Source organism: Siphateles boraxobius, unplaced genomic scaffold (genome assembly GCF_051911475.1).
Source record: "Siphateles boraxobius isolate OS27281-9 unplaced genomic scaffold, OSU_SipBor_1 7, whole genome shotgun sequence".
NCBI lineage: Eukaryota > Metazoa > Chordata > Actinopteri > Cypriniformes > Leuciscidae > Siphateles > Siphateles boraxobius.
The window spans coordinates 15,532,162-15,554,513 of record NW_027509197.1 but is presented as its reverse complement, the minus strand read 5'-3'; the positions used below and the strand labels follow the sequence as shown (position 1 = coordinate 15,554,513).

The 22,352-nt window shown below is 37.6% G+C and overlaps 1 protein-coding gene across 1 annotated transcript in view; it reads right to left on the bottom strand.

Annotated features, from left to right (window-relative positions):
• The window catches only part of man1a2 (mannosidase, alpha, class 1A, member 2), a 90,115-nt gene that overhangs the window by 3,742 nt on the left and 64,021 nt on the right, over positions 1–22,352 (bottom strand). Inside the window, exons 7-12 of the mRNA XM_077216576.1 lie at positions 11,912–12,006; positions 11,034–11,157; positions 10,863–10,956; positions 3,096–3,211; positions 2,792–3,011; positions 2,342–2,514 (exon numbers count right to left, since the gene is read on the bottom strand). Coding sequence (XP_077072691.1) covers positions 2,342–2,514; positions 2,792–3,011; positions 3,096–3,211; positions 10,863–10,956; positions 11,034–11,157; positions 11,912–12,006 — 822 coding nt within the window. The remainder of the gene's footprint in view (positions 1–2,341; positions 2,515–2,791; positions 3,012–3,095; positions 3,212–10,862; positions 10,957–11,033; positions 11,158–11,911; positions 12,007–22,352) is intronic.

Sequence of the window (22,352 nt, the reverse complement as noted above, 5' to 3'; positions counted from 1 at the left end):
AAAAAATAAATTTTCATACTGTACCTTGCAATGCTGTGATGCCTAAATAAAATTCCAGCATTTAAAACAACTGATTTTAAGTTTTAATTGGCTATCGGCCATAAAAGAAAATTAATTGTCCATTAATTCCTATAATCCTTCCTAAACCGAATGACATTATTTCCCCCATAAAACAAAATCTCTGCAAACACTACAGCAGTTCAAATAACCAAATTGTCAAATGACGACATTAAACCAAAGCCATTTGTTTAACTTGCAACTGGCCATCTTGCAAAGATATGGTGTGAGCTGGGAAAAATCCCGACTGATCCTAGAGACGCACGCCAAATAGATCAACACCATTTACCATTTATCTAGCCAAAGAAAAGAGCCAGGATCGCAATGAGAAGAAACGTTGAGACCCTGGAAAGAAAGAGGTGCACAGAGAGAGCTGGAGAGAGAAAATGATCAAATTAGAAGAGAAAAAGAGGCAATAGCAACAAAGGAACTTTAGTGATAGGGAACAAGTGAGCTTTATTCTGCTCTCTTTGAAAGAAATGGGGATAGTGACAATGAGGGAGAGGAGGAGAGAGAGCCCAGGCACCCAGTGGCTCATCAAAAGAAACACAAATGCAGAGAAACAGTACTGTAACGGCAGAACAATGACACCAATCAGAGAGAAGACGATGACGCTCCATTCTCAAGAGCACTTTGAAACTGTTCTAAAAACACAAATACACATCTCTAAAAACACAGCCTAGGCCTCACTGGCATAATAGTGACATCAAAAGAAAGGGAGGTATACATCTAAAAAATACAGATGGAGAGGTACAGGACTAATCTGAGCAGCAAAAAGATGCCACAGATAGAGCGACCGGGACTACAGATGGATATCAAAGCGATGAGATATGGGTTTAGATACTGAGGAACAACCTGTGCCAGACATTCAGTCTGACCTTATTCTGTCTCTGATATCCGGCTGAACTCTGATGGCTGGAGATACCAGCCCGGTGAGAAGGGAGTCCAACTTTTTTCGAACAGTTGCTTTGTGCTGGAGAATTTCGCATAGGCACCACTTTAAAAAAAAAAAAAGTCTATTTTCCTGTTTTGGATGATAAACAACGCTGTACAAGCTAAAAAGCTCAATAGTTTTGTCATTGTTGAATCACTGTAGTAATGCTTATTCAAAACGGCATCCCAACATTATAAATGAAGTGTATGAAACATGGATGACTATTTTATTTTGAGATTCGACTTAAAGTCTGTAAAATAGACATGTAACCTTTATTATAGTATAGCACAAAAATGCTCTTAAAGGGTTTGCTGTAATCTAGTACTATCCCTTTAAATTGCAGTTATATAATGGCAAAAGTAATCTAATCCACAATTAAATATACAATATTTGGTTTTAGGCACTCCATTCTGAGGATACTAGACAAATGTAATACTTACCCATATCCAGTAAAAGCAGATTTCCAGATTAATTGCAATCTTCATTTGAATCTCTTTAGCGATTTTTAATGTTATATATTAATACAGTAAAAAATTACCAACATTTTTTTAAAATTATATATATATATATATATATATAAAATTTAGTACTGTCAAATCGATTAATCGCATCTAACATAAAGTTCTTTGCATGAAATGTTTTTATATAATATATGTGCATATACGGAGTGGTAATATTTCCACCGGAACGGTCAATATGTCTATGGTTATGGAGTTCAAATATCGTTTTAAAGTTTAAAGTTGCGAACATTATACATAACCTAAATGCACAGTAAACATCGAAGTTAAGTACGATGAAGGAGAAGAAATTAAAAGGGAGAGTGAAGAATCTGAGTTACCAAAGCTATTTTTCATTTTTTGCTAATGGATAAAGAAACTTGAAATTCCTTCACAACACTATACTGTTAACAAACACACCGACGTCCACACCGATGAGAGCGCCGATTAGTCGATTATTAAATATGTGCTGCACGCTTTCCTCTCAATAACAAAATAAACATAAAATAACAGCAGTGAGAAAACATCAGTTAAGAAAGCATCTGATCATAGTGATGTGGATATGTTTGCACAAGCTCTGCAATTCAGCACTATCCAGTCAAGTCAAGTCACGTTTATTTATATCCTACTACTTTCTATAGGCCTACAGTAATTGAGGCATTAATTTAAGAAATTCATTACAAACAGAAATGCGTGTAGTACAGAGAAATGTAATGTCGGAGCAGTGGAATATCAACACACACCCCCATTAACTCTGCCAATTACAGATATGGTCCTGATGTATTGTGCATGAGTATTCTGTGTTACTGTCATAGAGATGGAAGCATCAGGAAAGGTAGAGGGAAGTGCTGACCTGCGCTGCTTCCCAGCCCCACTGCCTGTATTTGGGGTCGTGGGTAAATCTCCACATGTACCAGTACGTCTCGATGACCTCAGGCCTCAGGATGTAGTACTTCTCGTTCTGTCTCACAGCCACGGCCTCCAGCCCACTGTCGAACTTAAAGGCCTCTGGACCGAGCTTCAGTACTGCAAACAATAAAAGGTTTATGAGTTCATCACTATTAGTTGAACCTACGGCCCCCATTGTGCCATAAATGTAAAATCTGTCTGAGAGCTTGTGGCTGAGCTGCAATCTATCACAGTCTCTCAGTCAAGTTGTGTGAAATAGAAATGGCACACTCTCAAAATAACCTGTAGTGTTACCATGGCAACACATCATGCAACAAATTAGATTTGAAGTCCAAAGATCTAATGCGGGGTTTTTTTTTATACTCTTCAAACTGCCCCCCTCTTATTCACTAACCAGTGCGATCGTAGCTTTCGTGGCAGGTGTGAGCAATCTCTGCTCCGAGCTGCAGATAGTGCCCAGCTTTATCATCCGGCGACCCATCAGCCCCCAGGGCAAACATGCCCCCAGCAAAGCAAGTCAGGTGACCCATCTTACGCTCCAAGTGGCCATTTTTCCACTCCCCGATGAAAGTAAGACCGCCGTTGGACTTACGGATGAGGTGGCGCTCGATAGCCTGCAGAGAGAGGGAGAAAGAGAGAATGAACAGAGAACACACAAAACAAGAACACAAGTTGTCGTGGCAACCAGCAGCCCTCACCTCGATGGCATCGTCGTAGGTCTTGCGTGCCTCTGTGTCGGTTTTGTCGGACATTAGCCAGGCCTTCAACAGGTATTCATAGAAACTATCACCCAAACCTCCTACAGACGTGTGATCTGCAGAGCAAGAGAGAGAAACCAGGATAAACCGAGACTTTAGCTTTTCACGGTATTCTCTTTCACAAAAGTTTGAGATATGCAAGATTTTTAATGAGAAAGAAATTCTTTATTCAGCAAGGACATATTAAATTGATTAAAAGTGACAGAAATATTTGGGAAATGTGAAAGAACAATAATGTAAAAGGAATTACTATTTCAATAAATTATTATCTTTTGAAATCTCTAGTCAAATTAAGCTGAACAAAGCATTACAGTTTCCACAAAAATATTAGGCAGCACAACTGTTTTCAACTAACAATACTAATAAGAAATATTTCTTGAGCACTAAATCAGAGTATTAAAATGATTTCTGAAGGATCATGTGACACAATGAAGACTGTAATAATGATGCTGAAAATGCAGCTTTTCCATCACAGGAATAAAATAAATTAATTTATTTTATAAATCATATAGAAAAACAGTTGCTTTAAATTGTTATAATACTTTACAATAATACAGTTTTTAATAAAATAAATTATAGATTTACATTGATGTGATCTGGTCAGCTCAGTGTAATTTGAGAAAATAGTACTTGAAACGTACATTTATTGAACTCTAATAATGCTAGGTAAAGGGTTACTAAAAAGGCACCAAAAAATGAAAATTCTGCCATTAATTACTTTCCCTCATGTCGTTTTGTTCATCAATACTAACACTTACTATTCTATATCTATTATATAAAAAATCCTTGCTATGCGTGCTGGGCTGGTCTAGCTGAGACTGGTCAAGATATTTGCATATCGTCGCCCTATTATTGATTTGACTGCTTCTATTGCTCTCTTCATTCAGTCGCATTGGATAAAAGCGTCTGCTGAATGAATACATGTAATGTAAATGTAAATCTTCACAACACAAATGAAGATCATTTTAAGGAAATCTGAGAGCTTTTTGTCCCTGCATTAACAGCCTACACAACAAGCCCCAGAAAGGTAGGAAAGATCAAAAGTAATCCATATGACTCCATTGGTTTAACCTCAATTGTATGAAGCGACGCGAGTGCTTTGTTTGCACACAAAAAAATCATACACCACTTCATTTACAAACTATTGATCTCAAAAGCGCTCATTTTTTGTAAACAAAAGGGTAAATTATGTTGTTGTTTTTTGGCACAAACAAAGCACTCGCATCGCTTCATAAAATTGAGGTTAAATCTCATGGATAAATTTTATGATGCCTTTACTACCGTTCTGAGGCTTGAAAGTGGTACAGTAGTTGCGTAGACTGTCAATGGAAGGACAGAAAGCTCTCAGATTTCTTAAAAAAAGGGTTTGGAACGACAAGTGGGTCAGTAATTAATGATAGAATTTTCATTTTTGAGTGAACTAACCCTTTAAGCTTAGAGTAAAGGGAGTTGACAACACAAAACTAGCCTAATTAGATACAACTAAACTCTTAATCTTGTGAAAATGCATTAAACTTGAGGAAAGAAAAGCCAATTGTGTTTATTTAACTTGCTCAGTTTTGGTTACTCTCTGTTCAAAGCTCAGTCTTTTAATGTGCCTGAATGCTGCCATAAAAGTGTATTCAGGCTTGACACGGACTCTCATTACAATAAAATTGCGCTGAAGTGAGCATGTTTTCGCTGGCGTTTATTCAGTGTGGACACACACCAGTACACACCTAATCACTTATAAACACAGCCATTGAGTGTGTGTTCCACTTTGACAAAGCTAATGACTGCAGAGTGAGTGCGTGTTTGACAGGCTGGGAGTCATTTGTGCTGGTAATGGCTTGTAATGGGCACCTACAACAGAACATGTAAACAATCTGTGTTGACTTGTCGGAGGGAGCTGTTGAAATTAAGACAGGTATATTGAAGACATGGACAAAAACAGAATATTAAAAAAGAGGCACTAGGTTATTTATTCTGATATTAAACTAGGGTGCACATGACAGCAAACACAGATTGAGTTTACCTATATGTCAGTCTGTCTATCTTTCTGACTGTCTTTCTGTTTGATACAGTATTTATATATGTCTGTCAGTACATCTAATCATCTATCCATCTAATAAAGTATTTGTCTATTTGTCTGTCTGTCCATACAGTATATCTGTTTTATATCCATCCATCCATGTTATCTATTCATCCATGTTATTCATCCGTCCAATACAATATTTGTCAAAGTTATCTATCCATACATCCACCTAATACAGTATTTGTCTGTCATTTGTCTGTCTGTCTATATTCCTGTTATGTATCTATCCATCTATGTATCTATCTATCCATCCATCCTTCCATCCAAGTTATCTATCCATCCATGTTATCCATCCATGTTATCCATCCATCCCTCCGTTGTCTATCCATCCATCCATGTTATGACAGCAAACACAGATTGAGATTATCTGATATATCTATTTCTAGATCTGTATGTCTGTCTATCTATCTATCTATTTAATACAGTATTTGTCTATGTCTGTCTGTCCATATATATGTTTTACCTCCATCTATCCATGTTATCTATTCATCTATCCATCCATCCACAGTATTTGTCTAAGTTACCTATCCATGGTATCCATACATGCGTAAATCTAATAAAGTATTTGTCTATGTATGTTGGTCCATTTATCCGTTATATATCTATCCATTCATGTATATATCCGTCCATCCAAGTTATTTATCCATGTTCTCCATCCATCCATCCTTCCATCCATCCATCCTCTCTGAGTGCCAAGATTCACACATAAGCTTGTTAACCCATCTAGGGAACAGACAGGACACACATATTCTCCAAAGAAGAACAGGACGTGTGATGTCTGCAGGAGGCAGATGAGTGTGTACTGTACACTTGCTGTATATAGTGTCATGGAAGAATGAGAAAGGAGCCCATTAGCACTGTCACAGCTCATAGCTGCCAGGGCTAGTGAGCTGTTCTGCATTCAGCCTGCTGGGAGAGACCTAGCGTTCAGGAGATGAGCTGCCAAAAACCATTATGAAAGGTCTTTAGAGGAGACTGGGGGTGGAGAACAGATGCAGAGGTGATGGTTTTACACGAGAGAGGTGTGAACACGCAAGTGACATGGCTAAAAATTGCATCTGCAATAGCTGGTTCAGAGTGAGAGCTAAATAAATCAACGAGGCAGCAACGAGGCATGAGGCTGAAGCACTTTATGAGAGATACTTTACAGAGACACTGAGACAAAGTTAAAGATGTATTTTATGCTAATGGATGCGAGGGACTGGCCTGGAAGAGGGAAGACATAGAAGCTGATATGAATTATTCAACAGGAGAGAAAACAAATTACAGGGAAAAAACTGAAGAGAAAGTGAGAGAGAGCTGTCCAATCACAGACCAATTGTAAGTAACTGAGTAAATCTTACTAGTCCGCACAGGGAGCCGGGATATGTTGGAATACTGAAAAAATGCAGAGCCGCCGATATAATATTGGAGGTAGTTCACAAACTGTTGCCATGTGGTTGCCTAGGTATTCTGTGGTTGCTAGGGCACTGCTTACTGAGCTAATTCAAAAGAGCCCATGTGTCTATGATATACCAGTCCCCAGATATTGCCACCTTAAATTGATATTTCAGGGATTTTAAGGCAAAAAAAGCACAAGTTTAATTGCTTACAAAAGTAATATGACACTTTTCCTCAACACATAGTGGATTTATTTAATTTAAACCCTTAGGACAAACAGTCCAGGATGAGTTAGGTGTCAAATAATATAACAACTAATACTTAACGTTAGAGATTTGTTCGAGTGATCTTACCTTTGCAAGCAATGCTTATAACACAATCTAGCTAGAGCTAGAAAAAATGTATAAGAAGATAAAGTTCAGACAGGATGTGTTGACTATGAGAATCTTGACAGGTTGAAAACAACAGAGAGAACAAAACAAGCTGCTCAGAGACAGCAAAAGGAATAGAGAAAAAGGGTACAGAGAAAGAGATACGGCAGAGGCGAATGTGTACTAGTAGCAGAGAAAAGAATTTAGTAGAAATCATAATAAATATGAAAAAAGAACAAACACTATCAGCGATTAAGATGATGAATAATACATAGATGGTGCAGGTTTATGTGCAGTGGGACAAAAAAAAAAGTTGTGGCAGTGGAAAGATTGATTGAAGCAGAGACGTTTCAAACTCCCAAAAATCTCAGTCACACTCTCAATAAACCATCTGGGCCTTTATTTCACAGCCTCTTCTGGCACTGCTGCCATTTATCGAATGCTTGGATTTTTACTTCTGCCAATCAAAAACAACTCCCTAACGGCCTCCACTAGAAAGCAAATGCAGTCAAAGTCTTTGAATAAAAAAAAAACAACAGGGTGGATTTGAGTAACAATCAAAGATCCAGGCAGGAAATCTCCACAGAGAGGTTTCGCCGACAGCAAGCGGACAGGTCATGGACAGAGAATGATGGGCTGAAGACGAGATGTGGATGTAAAACCTAAAGGCCCCTGGAGCTGAAGTTGTACAGACAGAGAGATAGAGTTATAATGTTAAAGGGATGGTTCACACAAAAATGAATGTTCTGTCATAATTTACTCACCCATATGACTATCTTTGTTTTGTGGAACACAACAGATGATGTTTAGCACAATGTCCAAGCTGCTTGTTTTCAGTACCTGGCTATACATGATATCCATTCAGTTTAATTGTATAGAAAATACAAAATGATTTGAAATTCTTTTTTCTTTTCTAAAAAAAATAAAAAATAAAATATCTGACCTTTTTTTCAGGAAAAAAGTCGGAAACGTTTTGTTTTCCACACAGAAAACAAAGCCATATAGGCTTGGAATAAAATAAGGGAGAATAAATGATGAGATAATATTCAATTTTGGGTGAACCGTCCCTTTAAGAGCCCATGGGGCAGATGCAGTGTGGGAGGGGGAATAATACTCTTCTGTATTGGCCTGTCACTCACGCGGAGTTTTCATTTAGAAAATAGATCTCTAGTGCACCTTAATTACATTCTACCCCTTTGGATGGACACACATGCTTTACTGAAATTTAGTGTGTGTGTGTGCTCGCTTGTTTGCTCACAGTGGGTTGATCAGGTTTAGCCTTAAGACGCAGGGCACCAATTAAACCCTCATCTCTCCCAGTAATTAAGAGTTGGTTAAAACACAGAGGAGTGTTTTCACTACACATAATTACTAATTATATATAAATAAAAAAACTTCCTCACATCCCATCTTTATTAAAGCTCACTGATCAGCGAGGAGATGAGGATAAGCTGCTATTCTGTCGTCATTCATATTTATAGAATAATAAACCCTGGCAGAGGGATTATGAAAATCATCTGTCTATAAACACACTTCATAGGGTGATATTTTGGATCCTCCTTTTGATTTGAATCTCTTCTGACGATTATTGCAGTAATAAGAGTACCGAAACAGGACTCAGTAATAAGGATAACCTGCTGGGCCAAAGCCACTGTGAGTGTCTCAGATTGGAACAATGGCACGTCACTATATATTAGATTTGTTAATCATATTAAGATTAGGGCTGTGCAATTAATCGCAAAACAGTCGTGATTTGAGCACATGCGATTTTCTAAACCGCATAAGGCTGCGATTTTATTTATTAATTTATTTATATTTTAATTCAGAATACTGCAACATTTCTGTGCACGTTTAAGATGTTAACCAATCAGAGCTCACTCAGCGCACCGCGCAAATTACGACGAAGCTGAGCGGGAGAACAGAATAGGCGAACGGGAGGAAAGAACGTAAAATATGGATGCAGGTCAGAATAAAAATTATTTGGTGCAAAAGAGAAATTCAACATCAGTCGTTTGGGAGTATTTTGAATTCAGGAGAGAGGATGTGTCACAGAGCAAAGTAATTTGCAAGACCTGTGAACTGATTATTGCAAAGAAACGGGGAAAAAAACCTGTATGATCAATGCATGTCGAAAAAGTCCATCGAAACTAACAAAAGCACACCTCAAAGCCAGCCTGATTCGACCGTTCAAGCATGGCAAGCGTCACGCCTTATGAGAATTCGGATCAAAATGGCACAAAGAAATTACAGACGCAATATCATGTATGCAAAGACATGGTGCCTGCATACATCGTCAGTAAAGACGGCTTCAGAAGACTAACACACCCGACAAAGGATACCAGCTGCCATCTTGCACTCATTTCACACGAGTTGCTATTCCTGAAATTAATGATAAATGTAAGGCGGGCGTTGAAGTGAAATACTACGGCGCCATGAGTTTAACGGTCCATTATATAGCAATCTATTTTTTAGTTTTTGATTTCTGTTAGTTTTTATTTATTGTTATGACTGGAGTTAAGGTTAGTTAATCGTAATTTATTTTATGTTGTCTGTTTTAAAGATACAATTTATTATGATGTTGTTTAACAAGCAGTAATACTGTAATAACTGAACAGTAATTATATTTCATTGTGAAATGTGTGCACTGAAAAACAATTTTGAAGTTTATTTATTGTTATGACTTGAATTTAGGTTAGTTAACCTCAATTTATTTTATATTGTCTGTTTTAAAGAGTTTATTACAGTTTTGTTTATCAAGCTGTTAATACTATGTTATTTCATTGTGAAATGTTTTGTTATGCACTTCTTGTGCACTGAATACATTTAGAATGTAGCATGTTTGAAAAAGCAAAAACAATTGGCAAAATCGCAAATAAAAATCGCAATATTCATAAAAAATAAAAACATCGCAATGATTATTTTGTCCATATTGCACAGCCCTACTCTGAGCTAGTGTGAGTGAGTGGAGGCGGGGCTAATTTGCATATTCATAGAACCACGCATACTAAATGAGCCAAGGTTCATTTACCATGAGCCATGTAGGGTTACATTCAAGCTATTTTAAGGCATGACCTGGGCTTTTTTTCGAGGATAAAAAAAAAAAAAAACTATGTAATTTCGGTGATCAAAGATGAGTTTTAAGGGATACAATTATTGATTAGAGGGGGACTTTAAGAAAATTGTACCAAAAAGTTTTTGTTGAAGTCTCAAGACTGAACTGTAATATTATTGGCAGCATCAGTAAAAATGGGTTGAAAAATACAATCAAATCAGTATTGTTTTGCATTGAATGGAATCATTTTCCAACAAAATGCTTTTTATGAATGAATGTACAGCCGCCATTAATATTGCTTATCAAAAACAGTATTTTTTTGTAAATAATTTTTTACCCTTTTATGAATGTCTTTCTGGTACTAGTTAAATGTTACAAATATACAGTAAATAAAATATTGTTTTGTGATGGGGTAAGCTGAAAATTTTAAAGTAAAAATTGAGCCTGACGAGGACAACAACAATTATATAGGATATACTTTGAGTCTAGTATATCCGTTTACTTAACTTACCAAGCATTTCCAAACAATAGGCAGCAAAATGTTAAATCTAAGGCAGCATGGCAGAACATGGCGAATTTAGAAGAACAAAATTAATCTAAGATATTGGATAGAGTTCAAGGAAATGTTGAAATCTTTTATTCAGTGCTGATAGGACATTCTTCCATCTACTAAAAAATGCAAGATTTCAGCCAACATTTGTGTGTGCCATGTATTTTTTCGTTTATCATAGCATCAAGTTCACATTGTGGGTGTTGTAATTTGGAAATTCATACAAAGCCTTTTCTAGACAGGAAAGAGAGCACACAGGATGTTAGTGGGAGGTACTCACGCTGGCCCCAGCGTCCTGTACGAGGATTCAGGTAGTTGGGGTAAAGCCCATTGGGTCTGTCCATCTTAGCCAGCAGCTTCCGTATATGCATCACCTAAACCAGAACACAGTTCACAAGAGGACACAAACACAAGGGCTGAATAGTTACACAACACTCAAAGCCAGTCGTACCTTCTGATAGTAGGCAGGGTTTCCTGTCAGATATGTCAGGTGCACAAACTCCATGTGCAGCGTCCCAAACTCTGCTAGAATACTGCTTCCAGCTGACGCCCAGCCCCAGTTACGACCCACTCCACTGAAAAAGACAGAAGGCAAAACCCATGACATTTACGTACAGTGTGTTCCTTACTAGCCTGAAGCAAACTTCCACCTTTATACCTTTACAGCATGTAGACAATGAAGAATTACGGTGAGCTCATTTGAGTCAACTGCTTCATTCCTGCTCCAAACTAATTCACTGCCGCCCATCACTCCTCTGTCAAGACCAATATCCTGTGTTCTACTTGTACTTCTCATTTCCATTTAGAATGTATCCACACCGTCCACTGAGACTGTGTGTGTGTGTGTGTGTGAGACTGTGAAAGGCTGCTCTATATGAATGGGGATTAATAAAACAGCGTTGTTCTTTCCCTCAGGATTAAAAACACCCAAAATGCAGTGGTTTTTGTCTGTTCCTAAGTAATTTCTTCTAAGCACCCAATTAATTCACAAAAACCGTGTCAGGCAGGATTTGACCTCCCTTCCTCTTCAAACACACACAGAAAGAAAAAAAACCTTAATGTACATTCAGAATGCGCTCTACAGATTTAATTTTGCAATTCATTTCATTCTAATGAAATTATGTGGAAAGTAGAGTTAAACAGGAAGAAAGCCACAGGGATTTTCACAGACATAAAAGGTCTGACAGCTTTCCATTATGTGGCAGTCACTATCAGGACAATGAGTGGAGGCAGCATGGGGAAAAAAAAGAGGCAGCAGCAAAGAGAGCAAAAACAAAAAAAGGAGAGAAAGGATGTAGAAGTGAAAGGCAAGGTGTGTATTGGACTTGCCTCTTCAAATTGACCATGGCCCAGGGGATGCCAGTTGGGGTGTTGAAGGCAGGAAGCAGCTTTTCTGCCAGCTGGACAGCTTTCATCTTAAAAACCTAAAAGGGACAGAGACATACAGAGAGGAGAAATAAATTATGAACCACAAGGGAGACAAAGCACACAGGTGGACAGAAAGAGTCAAGTCAGCTCTAGAAAAAACTGTGGGTCAATCACATAAAAATGTGTCAGGCTCTGATTTAGGGGTGAAATAATTATATTTTGATTTAGGGGTGAAATAAACAATTATATTTACACATCCCATAATGAAAATGTAGCTTATTCAGGAACATTGAATATTCTTTGAGCTTTATTGTTTATGACAATTAAACAAATAATTATCCTTATCATAATATTTTGACTATGTAATTCCAATAATTCTCAAAAGTGATTATAAATCCTACTAAATAACAATTTAATTAAATTCAGTAGACAAATACTTCCATACCTACAGATCAGACATATAATTTACAATTTAAATAATAATATACAATTTAAATAATGTGCACTACTGTTCATAAGTTACTGGTTGGTGAGTTTAATAAAAAAATAAAAAAATCATACTTTTGTGTATGATTGTATGTATCGTGTATCGTGTCCACAAAAATATAAAGCAGCACAACCGTTTTCAAAATTAGTAATAATGAGAATTGTTTCTTGAGCAGCAAATCAGCATATCGGAATGATTTCTGAAAGATCATGTGACACTGAATATTCAGCTTTGCCATCACATGAATAAATGACTAATATATTCAAATTGAAAAGAGTTATATTTGCCAATATTACAGTATTAACTGTATTTTTGACTATTGAACAGTTGTGCATATTGACACAAATGAACAACGCAAAAAAAACCTAATGATTCTGAAACAGGCTTAGTTTTTTTATCAAAACAATATATATATGTAATTTTTTTGGGTGAAATATGCCAAGACATGGTTTGTTGATTGGTTTTGTGAGATTCACCCCGTAGACAAATAACGCCACAGACTCTGGCTGTAGCGACAAAATCTGTCCACAAGCTCAACAGATGGGAACCAACTATACTGACATACAAAGAGAGAGAAAGAGGAGAACGCACATTTGAGACAGAATAAATACCCAATGAACACCACTCCTGAATGCGTTTACTCACTGACTGTCAGAGGGGAGATGATCCACTGGGGTTGTTTGCCCTTGTCATAAATTGCATAATTTGAGCTGATACAACCTTGCGAAAAGCTTTAGTTTAACATCAACAACTACTGCTGCTGCAGACACATTCAAAGCAAAGAAAGGCCTATTCTTGAAAGCATGATTAGAAAACTTGTTTTTGGTGTGGCATAGTGGAATCAGAGCTGGTAAATGGAAGGCTGCTAGTTCTAGCCCTGCAATGTAGAGTCTATTAAAGGGATAGTTCACCAAAAAATGAAAATTCTGTCATTAATTACTTGCTCTCATGTCGTTCCAAACACGTAAGACTTTCGTTCATCTTCGGAACACAAATGAAGAGCTTTTCGATGAAATCAGAGCTTTCTGTCCCTCCGTTGACAGCTCTGCAACTGACACATTGACGCTTTAAAAAGTTCATAAAGAGATCGTAAAACTAATCCATATGAATTAAGCGGTTTAGTCCAAATTTTCTGAAGAGACACGATCACCTTATATGATGAAGATTGAATGTAGGCTTTTATTCACATACAGTATAAACATTGATCAACAAATATAAACAGAAGCTCAACCAAACCTGCTTGACCCGCGAGAACAAACCTCATTGGTTTTTACAGAAGCTAAAACGTGCTGCTTAAAACGAGAATGAACCTCATTGGTTCTTGTATGTCAAGTGAACATGCTTGAGCTTCCGTTTACAACAACTGATGTTTATATGCGAATAAAAGCCTAAATTCAAATTGTTCATCATATAAATTGATTGAGTCTCTTCAGAAAATTTGGACTAAACAGCTCAATTACCATGGATTCGTTTTACGATCTCTTTCTTTCTTTCTTTCTCCAGCATAGACACAGAAAGAATGACTTCCCCCTTCCAACAGCGCACATATTATTTGAGAAGTAGATGTCAAATGTGCACCAATCAATATTTTATTTTTCCCCCAGCAGTAGTCATCATAATTTCAGCAAGACCGTCTGACTTCAACTCTGCAATCCCACCAAGTGCTTTTGAGCAACAATGGCTAGAAAATATCTTGATGATGACTCACAGGCAGACTTCACCTGTGCGGTTGATCATGTTTTTAGGACGAAAGATAAAATGAAGTCGCAGCAGAGAAAAGACCTTTGGTTCTCAGACAAACTGTACAGCTGCCCGAGCCACTGCTGAGGTTTTTATTTCCAGCCTGTCTGAAGGATGTTTATGTGGATTCTATTAAAATGCACTGCAATTCACTAGAATAGATGTGTGAGGAGTGTACACAGCCTTTCAGATATTTCTGACACACACACACACACACACAAGCAAGCAAGATGACAGAAATACCACAATGCTGTGTTGTTTACCAAAGAAACCCTGCTAAATAAAACCCTTTTTGAGAAAAACAAGGCTGGGGAAAGATTTGATTTGCACCTAGATTTTTTTACGTTTTAAAAATAAGTCTTGTATGCTGAACAAAGCAGGTAAAAAATGGTCACTCAGAGGATGGAAAAAATGAAGGAGAACAAGAAAATGGTGAGAGAGTAGAGAAACTGTGAGAAATGTGAGACACAGGCAGAAAGTAAGACAGAAGACAGAGAGAAGCTAATTTAGGCTGAATGAGCACTTCCCTCAGGATTACTAGTTGGAGCGGCGTGTGTTTGTGTGTGTGTGTGTGTGTGTATATAATTCCCAGTATACAGATTCCAAAGCTGAAGCCTAATCTGGTTGATGCAGATCATAAGTGCCAGAGATGATCCTGTTATTACACATATGAGGATATGAGCATGGACATTCCCCACGATACTGCTTCTGCTCTCTGTACACAAACACTCACAAATACACACACACACAAATACATACACTATGGCGCCCTCAGCCTGAGACGTTCCTGAAACATCTAACGGAAGCATATAAAGAGATTATGGGGAACACATTGGAAATGGAGGGAATGAGTGTTTGCACAGTGTATTCCACAGGGGTTCAGGGTTAGAGCTGGATTTCTGCCCTCACTCTTGCTCTGGTTTCAGTGTGTTTGTGCATGTGCAGCCTTTTATGAAAAACATTCTGCCTGGTGTTTAGTGTATCTGTCGTCATGGCAGCACTATTGGGAGCTGCCAATCAAGGCAGACGCAAGCACAGCCAATCAGAGCATCAGCATCACAGCACCGGAGACGTCGTCTAATGAAGAAATTAGGCTGTTGTCCGTGAGAATGTTAATGCGCATTTAGTCAAAAGCTTCTCATCTCTCAAAGCAAATAACGACAGTATATTTCTACATTTACATTTCAAACACATATTCTGCCTTTATTTAAAATGATTCCTCCTGGTTTAGAAATAAACTGTGTGGCTATAGAAGAGACAAATGTAAGAGATACACAACAGAGTCTACAAAGAAAAACAGTCAGAATGCACAAGATGTCAAAAAGAAACAAACATCATTAAAGAAGCTCCTCTTGATTGAACTACATATCATGATGCTGCTTTCAGGAGATTCCTCAGACCCATTAATCACCAATTGAATGTTTACACAGCTGGATTTGTTGTGTCAATTAATGAATCTCACATATTTCATCCCAAAACAAAAAGAAAATAATTATATCTTTGTCTAAAAGATTTTTTGCGTTATTTAAACATGCTATTATTCAAGCCTTCTAGTAATTAAAAAAAGTCTTCTCACTACTGTATATGACATTTAAATTGTGTACATTTGTAAAGTAAAATTGCATAGAATGTATTGGTATTTTACTGTATTGTTTTTTTAATACAATCACTGTCAAAATCACCTGAACAGAATAATTTTCATTACAATATTACAGTACTGAAAAAGAATAAAGAACTATTCCTCCAAATTCTCATTATTCTCAATGGTGATTCGCATTAGACTTCTTAAGGAGTCAATTTTGAGATTTTGGGATATTTGTCTTCAATTACGTCTTCTTTCAGACTTTTTTTTCAGAGAAAAAAAGTCCGAAACACACATTTAGGTCTTTATTTTACTACACTTTGTCTGTTTGCGTCTGTAGATTTCTCATAAATTCATCAAAAGTTGTGGTTATCATCCCTCTGCTCCGCGATTGCGATCTGCACCCTGTCATCACACACACCGTTAGAAAGCTCTCTCTCTCCTAAACAATACTGCCGGATCCAAATATGGTCATTTCCTTTTTATCAGCAACCAATCGTGAAAGTAAAAGGGGGGATTTTACTCTAAATGCGCAATCTCATTGGCTGATGCTATACTCTCTCTCATACTCCAAGTCCAAGATCTCCACTTCAGTAGCACCTATATACACCAAACTTTCCAGTCTTATACCTAGTTATATTATGAAGACATTTACAGAGGGATTTGTAAATATATTATTCCTAGCCTGATTTATATAACATTTTATTCCAAATAACATGTCGAAAATCATTTTTTAAGGCTATTGGCAGTATACTCTGATTTACAGGATAACAAAAGTAGATATCCATAAATCCCTCTGTAATTTTTTTCCCATCTAATATGTGAACACAATGAAAAAATAATTTTGAACCTGGGTTTATTCAATACTCAGATTTCGTTTTTTTAAAATATATGCAAATTGGCGCATATTTAATTAGACAATGTCTCATTTGCATATTTAAACATTAAATTACAGAAAACTTGTAATACATTTTTTTCTCATCTTAATGTAGGTAGTCAACTGGCAAAGATTCATGGTGATATCTGCTAGTTAAGAAAATACCCTATTCACCTGTAGTGTCTTGCCTTAATGTGAAAAAGAGATTTTTGTTTGATGAATTTCTAAATCAACATAAAAGCAGTATAACTATTCTCAACATGATGTACACAATTAAATAACTTCTTAAACATGACAGGTAATTACAGTAATAAGATACCGGGGAAATGTACTTAAAGGAATAGTTAATTTAAAAATGAGAATTCTGTCATCATTTACTCACCCTCAAGTTGTTCCAAACCTGTATAAGTTTCTGTTTGGTTACGGACATTCTTCAAAATATCTTCCTTTGTGTTCAGCAGAAGGAGGAAACTTATACAGGTTTGAAACAACTTGAGGGTGAGTAAATGATGACAATTTATTTTTAAGTGAACCATTCCTTTAACTTTTATCAAAAAAACAGTGCAAAACTTCTTAATGCTCAATTTATTTTGTTCACCCTTGCTTTTGATTTTGGGATGAAATAACACCAGCACACTTTTTGAGAGATTGACCAATTATTTCGTCTCAGTTCTCAGCTGGCCCAGCATACGATGCGTCTCATTTCACATCGATGAGTGTGTCAAACAAAACCGCCGCTGGGATGTCAAAATAAACACTAACACCGGTGGTCTAGATGTACAAAGCCAAACAAATCTTTATATAACCACTTGTTAGGCGCTCAATGATGTTAACTTTCTGGCAGTTTCCAGAGTGTTTTTGGACACATTCTCATCTAGAGACCAAGCAATACAGCTGCAAACCAGAGGCTCCTAAAAAAACAGATGTTTATAAGGAAATGCCAGTCTAGAAAGGCTCACTTATTTGTATTCTAAGAGGAGATTTGATAGGTGATGGCATGACCAAATTCTGCAGCACATCAAACACGCAGATGAGTAGTTGACAAACATCTTCTCATCCATCAAATTCCCTACTTAAATCTCTGTCCTTATCTTGCCTCCGCTGGGCCCGGGGCTGCGGTTGTGTTCTGCCTTTGATGAGATCTGTGTTTGACAACAGAAGAGTTTGCTGCTCCCTAATGTGACACCGCATATTCTCCACCACTGTGAAGGATATACAACCACAGGACAGCGCATCAACATAGAGAGCAATGGGGAGGGCGAGAAGGAGAAAGAAAGATAACTGCTGCATAATGCCTGGAGCAAACACCATTTCCTCACACCATATTTGCTGTAATAAATGTGCAAATCAAGACAAAGAACCAATATTTGCCTGTGTTCTTCACTTACAGCCTATGATCCTATTTGGCTTGAAGAAATGCTAAGATAGAAAACCTCCGTCAGCACTGTGTTTAAAGAAACCTACTGATTTAGTACAGAAATTGGGCTGTCAAACACACCGTAATTGAACAATCTCAAAAAGGACTGCCAAGAATGTCAGAGTATCTGCAGGAGCAAAAGGTGAAAAAAATGTATATGATTTTACACAAAAATCTGCATTTGTCTTTAGAAGATCAGAAGAAACACGCTGTCTAGATCCACTAGAAAATTACTGTTAGACATGAGACCTGAAATAAGTCATCCAAAATTGCTGGCTTGCTGGTGAGTTACCTGGAAAAAGTTATGAGGGTCTTAACCACAGAAGGAAATAACATGTATTAAAATACATATTCCAAGAAGCATTTAGAAAGATTTATTCAAAAAAGTTATTGAGCCAGTCACTTTTTATGACCATAAAGGAACAACTGCTTCTTTCTGCTCTTCACATACAACGTCATATATCGAATGCCTTTAGTTAAATTATACAATCTAATAAATAAAATTAAATAATACTGAAATATAAAAATGATAAATGAAATAAAATCACTTTTAAAATGTATTATTAGGTAACAGTGCCTTAGAACTACATAAAGATTCTGTACTGAAGACCCTTTATTTTAAGACATGAGTGTATAAGAAAAAAACAAAAAAAGAAAAAAACATTGCCCCCCAAAAATAAGAGAAATACACACCACGCCAATATAAGCAATGATATTTTTTCTCCATTGCAGATGTGGGTTTATTAAACAGAACGTGGGTACATTTTTGGAAAATATTGCATTGCTTGTAACACGTTTCAAGGCAGTTGAAATGTCCCAAGTGAAACGTGTAAAAGTGATTAAAATCTTTATTAATCAGTAATCTGCCTGGTAATTGTAATTTTTCTTAAAAAATTATTTAAGTTGTTGGTGTTTTACTGCCTCTAGTGTTCATTTCAGCTGGAAACTGCAGTGAATTGTATGCATGTGTATGTTTTGCAGAAAGAGTCATGTAAGTAAGTAAAGTTTATTTATATATCACCTTTCACAGAAGTATTTCATGAGAAGACATGTATTTCCAATGATCCTGGGTTGAATATAACTATACTATAAATACTTTTGAATGGCTGTCGATTAAAAAGAGTTTAGCATCATGGCACAGCATGTACCAAACTACTCTTCTCTGCCATCGTGAAATAACACTGCCAAGAGATGCAGGGGTGAGAGAAGCTGGGGAACAAGGGAGGGGGACTGAGAGAGAGAGATGAAAGAAAATGATAAAAGAAAAAACAAGAGGATCAAAAGACGGTGGAAGAGAGGACAGAGGGACAGCAGAGTAAACATCATCCATCACTGCATAGGGGTTCTGCTAGAGCTGGCGGACAGGCTAAAGAGAAAGAGATAAAGAAAGAGAGTGAGAGAGAGAGAGAGAGAGAGAGAGAGAGAGAGAGAGAGAGAGAGAGAGAGAGAGAGAGAGAGAGAGATAGAGAGAGAGAGAGAGGGGATGTGGTCTTGCATAGGAGAGATAACCTCCAGAGCTGATAAAGTACAGAGTCCTCGTTTCTTCAAATCAAATTCTGTTCTTGAGAAACACCAGCTGGGCATCAGTCCAGTACACAACTCTCTTTACTCCTGACTCTCTTTCATTCCCTCTACCCTCAGCGGCTTTCTCGATCATGTCTGATCAAAAAGCTCTTATTAAAAGAGGCATGGCAACATTTTCAGTTGACGACACAGTACACTGCCTACAGTCACTGCCTCTAGCATCTGCTCCATGCTGCCTACACCACATAAAGGATATATATAGACACTCTGGCTGCACCAAGGAGATCTAGAGAATTATACCTAGAGAAAGTTATCATTAGCCCTCCAAAAAATCTCAAAGTTAACTTCTTGGCTGTTGCATGATCCCCTGAAAGAAAGCAATTTTAAATCAGCCATCTTTGCTCATGGGCACTCAGTGCTTTTGAATGGTCATCAGTGGAGGAAGACGGCTTTGGTTCCTATAATGTTGAAGATCTACCAAGAGAGTATGCACATCTTTACAAAAAAGTGACTCAAAACTACTGTACGAAATTAAAGCTCCAGATTAAAGGTAGTTCTGGGCAATAGCAATAAGATAATAATTTTTCTTATTACGGCCGATAAATGACCAAGACTAAAATGCTACACTAGGGCCCTATAATTTCCGTGATCACAGAATCGAGGACGGAATCGGCAAATTAACGCGGAATCTAGTGTTAAACTGGAATTTCGTGGAATTTTACATATTTGGAATGAAATTCTGTTTTTTTTGTGTGTGGGAGAAGAACGTATGTCTGGGGAAAATGCAGACCGGGGGAAGCAAATCTGGGCGACACAACCCCTCCCGTCATTTCAACTGCCTCTCCCCCTTCAAAACAATGAAAGCATGGCGAAGCGGCTCTCCACGGCTCTGCTTTCGTCGGCGAAAAAGTTAAGAAACTTGACGCTAAGCCCTCAGTATCGAGCCGAGCAGTTCCCACGTGACTTTTATGGAGTGTTTCCCACACATAGATTAATTCGTCACGGTGCGCCACAGAATCAACACCGGCCGCCACATATTGCGTTTCGTTGTATTTTTTCTTCGTTTTCAAATTTTTTTTTTAATGCTATTTAAAACACGCAGCGTATTTTTTCAGTTGCATTTCCTTTCCCTGCTCTCCCTCAGTCTCTGTCACTCACGTGTCTCTCTCTCTCTCCCTCGCTCTCTCTCTCTTTCTCCCTCGCTCTCTCTCTCTCTCCCTCAGTCTCTGTCACTCACGTGTCTCTCTCTCTCCCTCGCTCTCTCTCTCTCTCTCCCTCGCTCTCTCTCTCTTTCTCCCTCGCTCTCTCTCTCTCTCTCTCCCTCGCTCTCTCTCTCTCTCTCCCCTCTCTCCCTCGCTCTCTCTCTCGCTCTCTCTCTCCCTCGCTCTCTCTCTCTCTCTCCCCTCTCTCCCTCGCTCTCTCCCTCGCTCGCTCTCTCCCTCGCTCGCTCTCTCCCTCGCTCGCTCTCTCCCTCGCTCGCTCTCTCCCTCGCTCGCTCTCTCTCTCTCTCTCCCTCGCTCGCTCTCTCTCTCTCGCTCTCTCTCTCCCTCGCTCTCTCTCTCCCTCGCTCGCTCTCGCTCTCTCTCTCCCTCGCTCTCTCTCTCCCTCGCTCGCTCTCTCCCTCGCTCGCTCTCTCCCTCGCTCGCTCTCTCCCTCGCTCGCTCTCTCTCTCTCTCTCCCTCTCTCTCTCTCTCTCCCTCCCTCGCTCGCTCTCTCTCTCTCTCTCTCCCTCGCTCTCTCTCTCGCTCTCACACACACACACACCGTCCCCTCTGTGCACACCGTGTCTGTCTATGAGGTCTGGACAAGAGCGAAGCGAATTCCACTAGCAATTTATTTAACTGGACAATTTAAAGCTCATAACCATTAATATTTTGTTGTTACCTGAAGTACTTCGAGTGCAGTGTTTGCATCATGCAGTATTTGTCCTGAAACCTTCTGAGTAAATGTGATGTTTGTTACCTCAATAAATTTAAGGTCATTCCTGTTTTATTTGCGTACATTTTAATCATTAACATTAAAAGCACACTCTTTTTACGACTAAAATAACAGTAAAGGGTAAAAAAACCTGAATTCCCAAAAATTAAAACAGAAAAAACAGAATTTGGGAAAAAATAAAACAGATTTTATAGGGCCCTACTATACTATTTAGTCTATTTACTAAATCAAGAATAAAACGTTACAAAACTAAAAATGTATAACTAAAAAAATAAATAATGTGAATTTAGGAATCACAACAATTGTAGAGCATGAAAAATCAATATTCATTTTGAGATTTACAAAAGATATTTACCTGATTATATTTAATTATATTATTAAATTATTAGTGTTTCTAATGATCAAGTTTTGGTGAGTGTTTGTTGACAAATGAAATCTAAATGTAAAAATAGGGGAAATGAGCAGCACAATTAAATATAGAATATTGATTTGATTCTGATCAATTTAAAAATATATATATTTATTGTGCAACTTTAAAAGTAAACTACTGTAAAAAAAGGAGCAAAGGTAAAGTCAAGAAAAAAAAGAAGAAAAAAAACTTAATTTTAAAAACTCATCAAAACAAAAACTTAAATTGTATCTGTTCAGCACTGATTTTGTTTAAGCTATTCCAACATTTCAGTATTTCTAATGCTTGCTTTGATTCTGATCTTTGTAAACGAAATCCCTGTAAATGTTGTTGGCCAAATTTGGGCACATTTTGTAAATAGCTTGTTTGACGACTATACGTAATTACTACATATATAAATGCACTGTTAATCCTGATTTAATGATTTA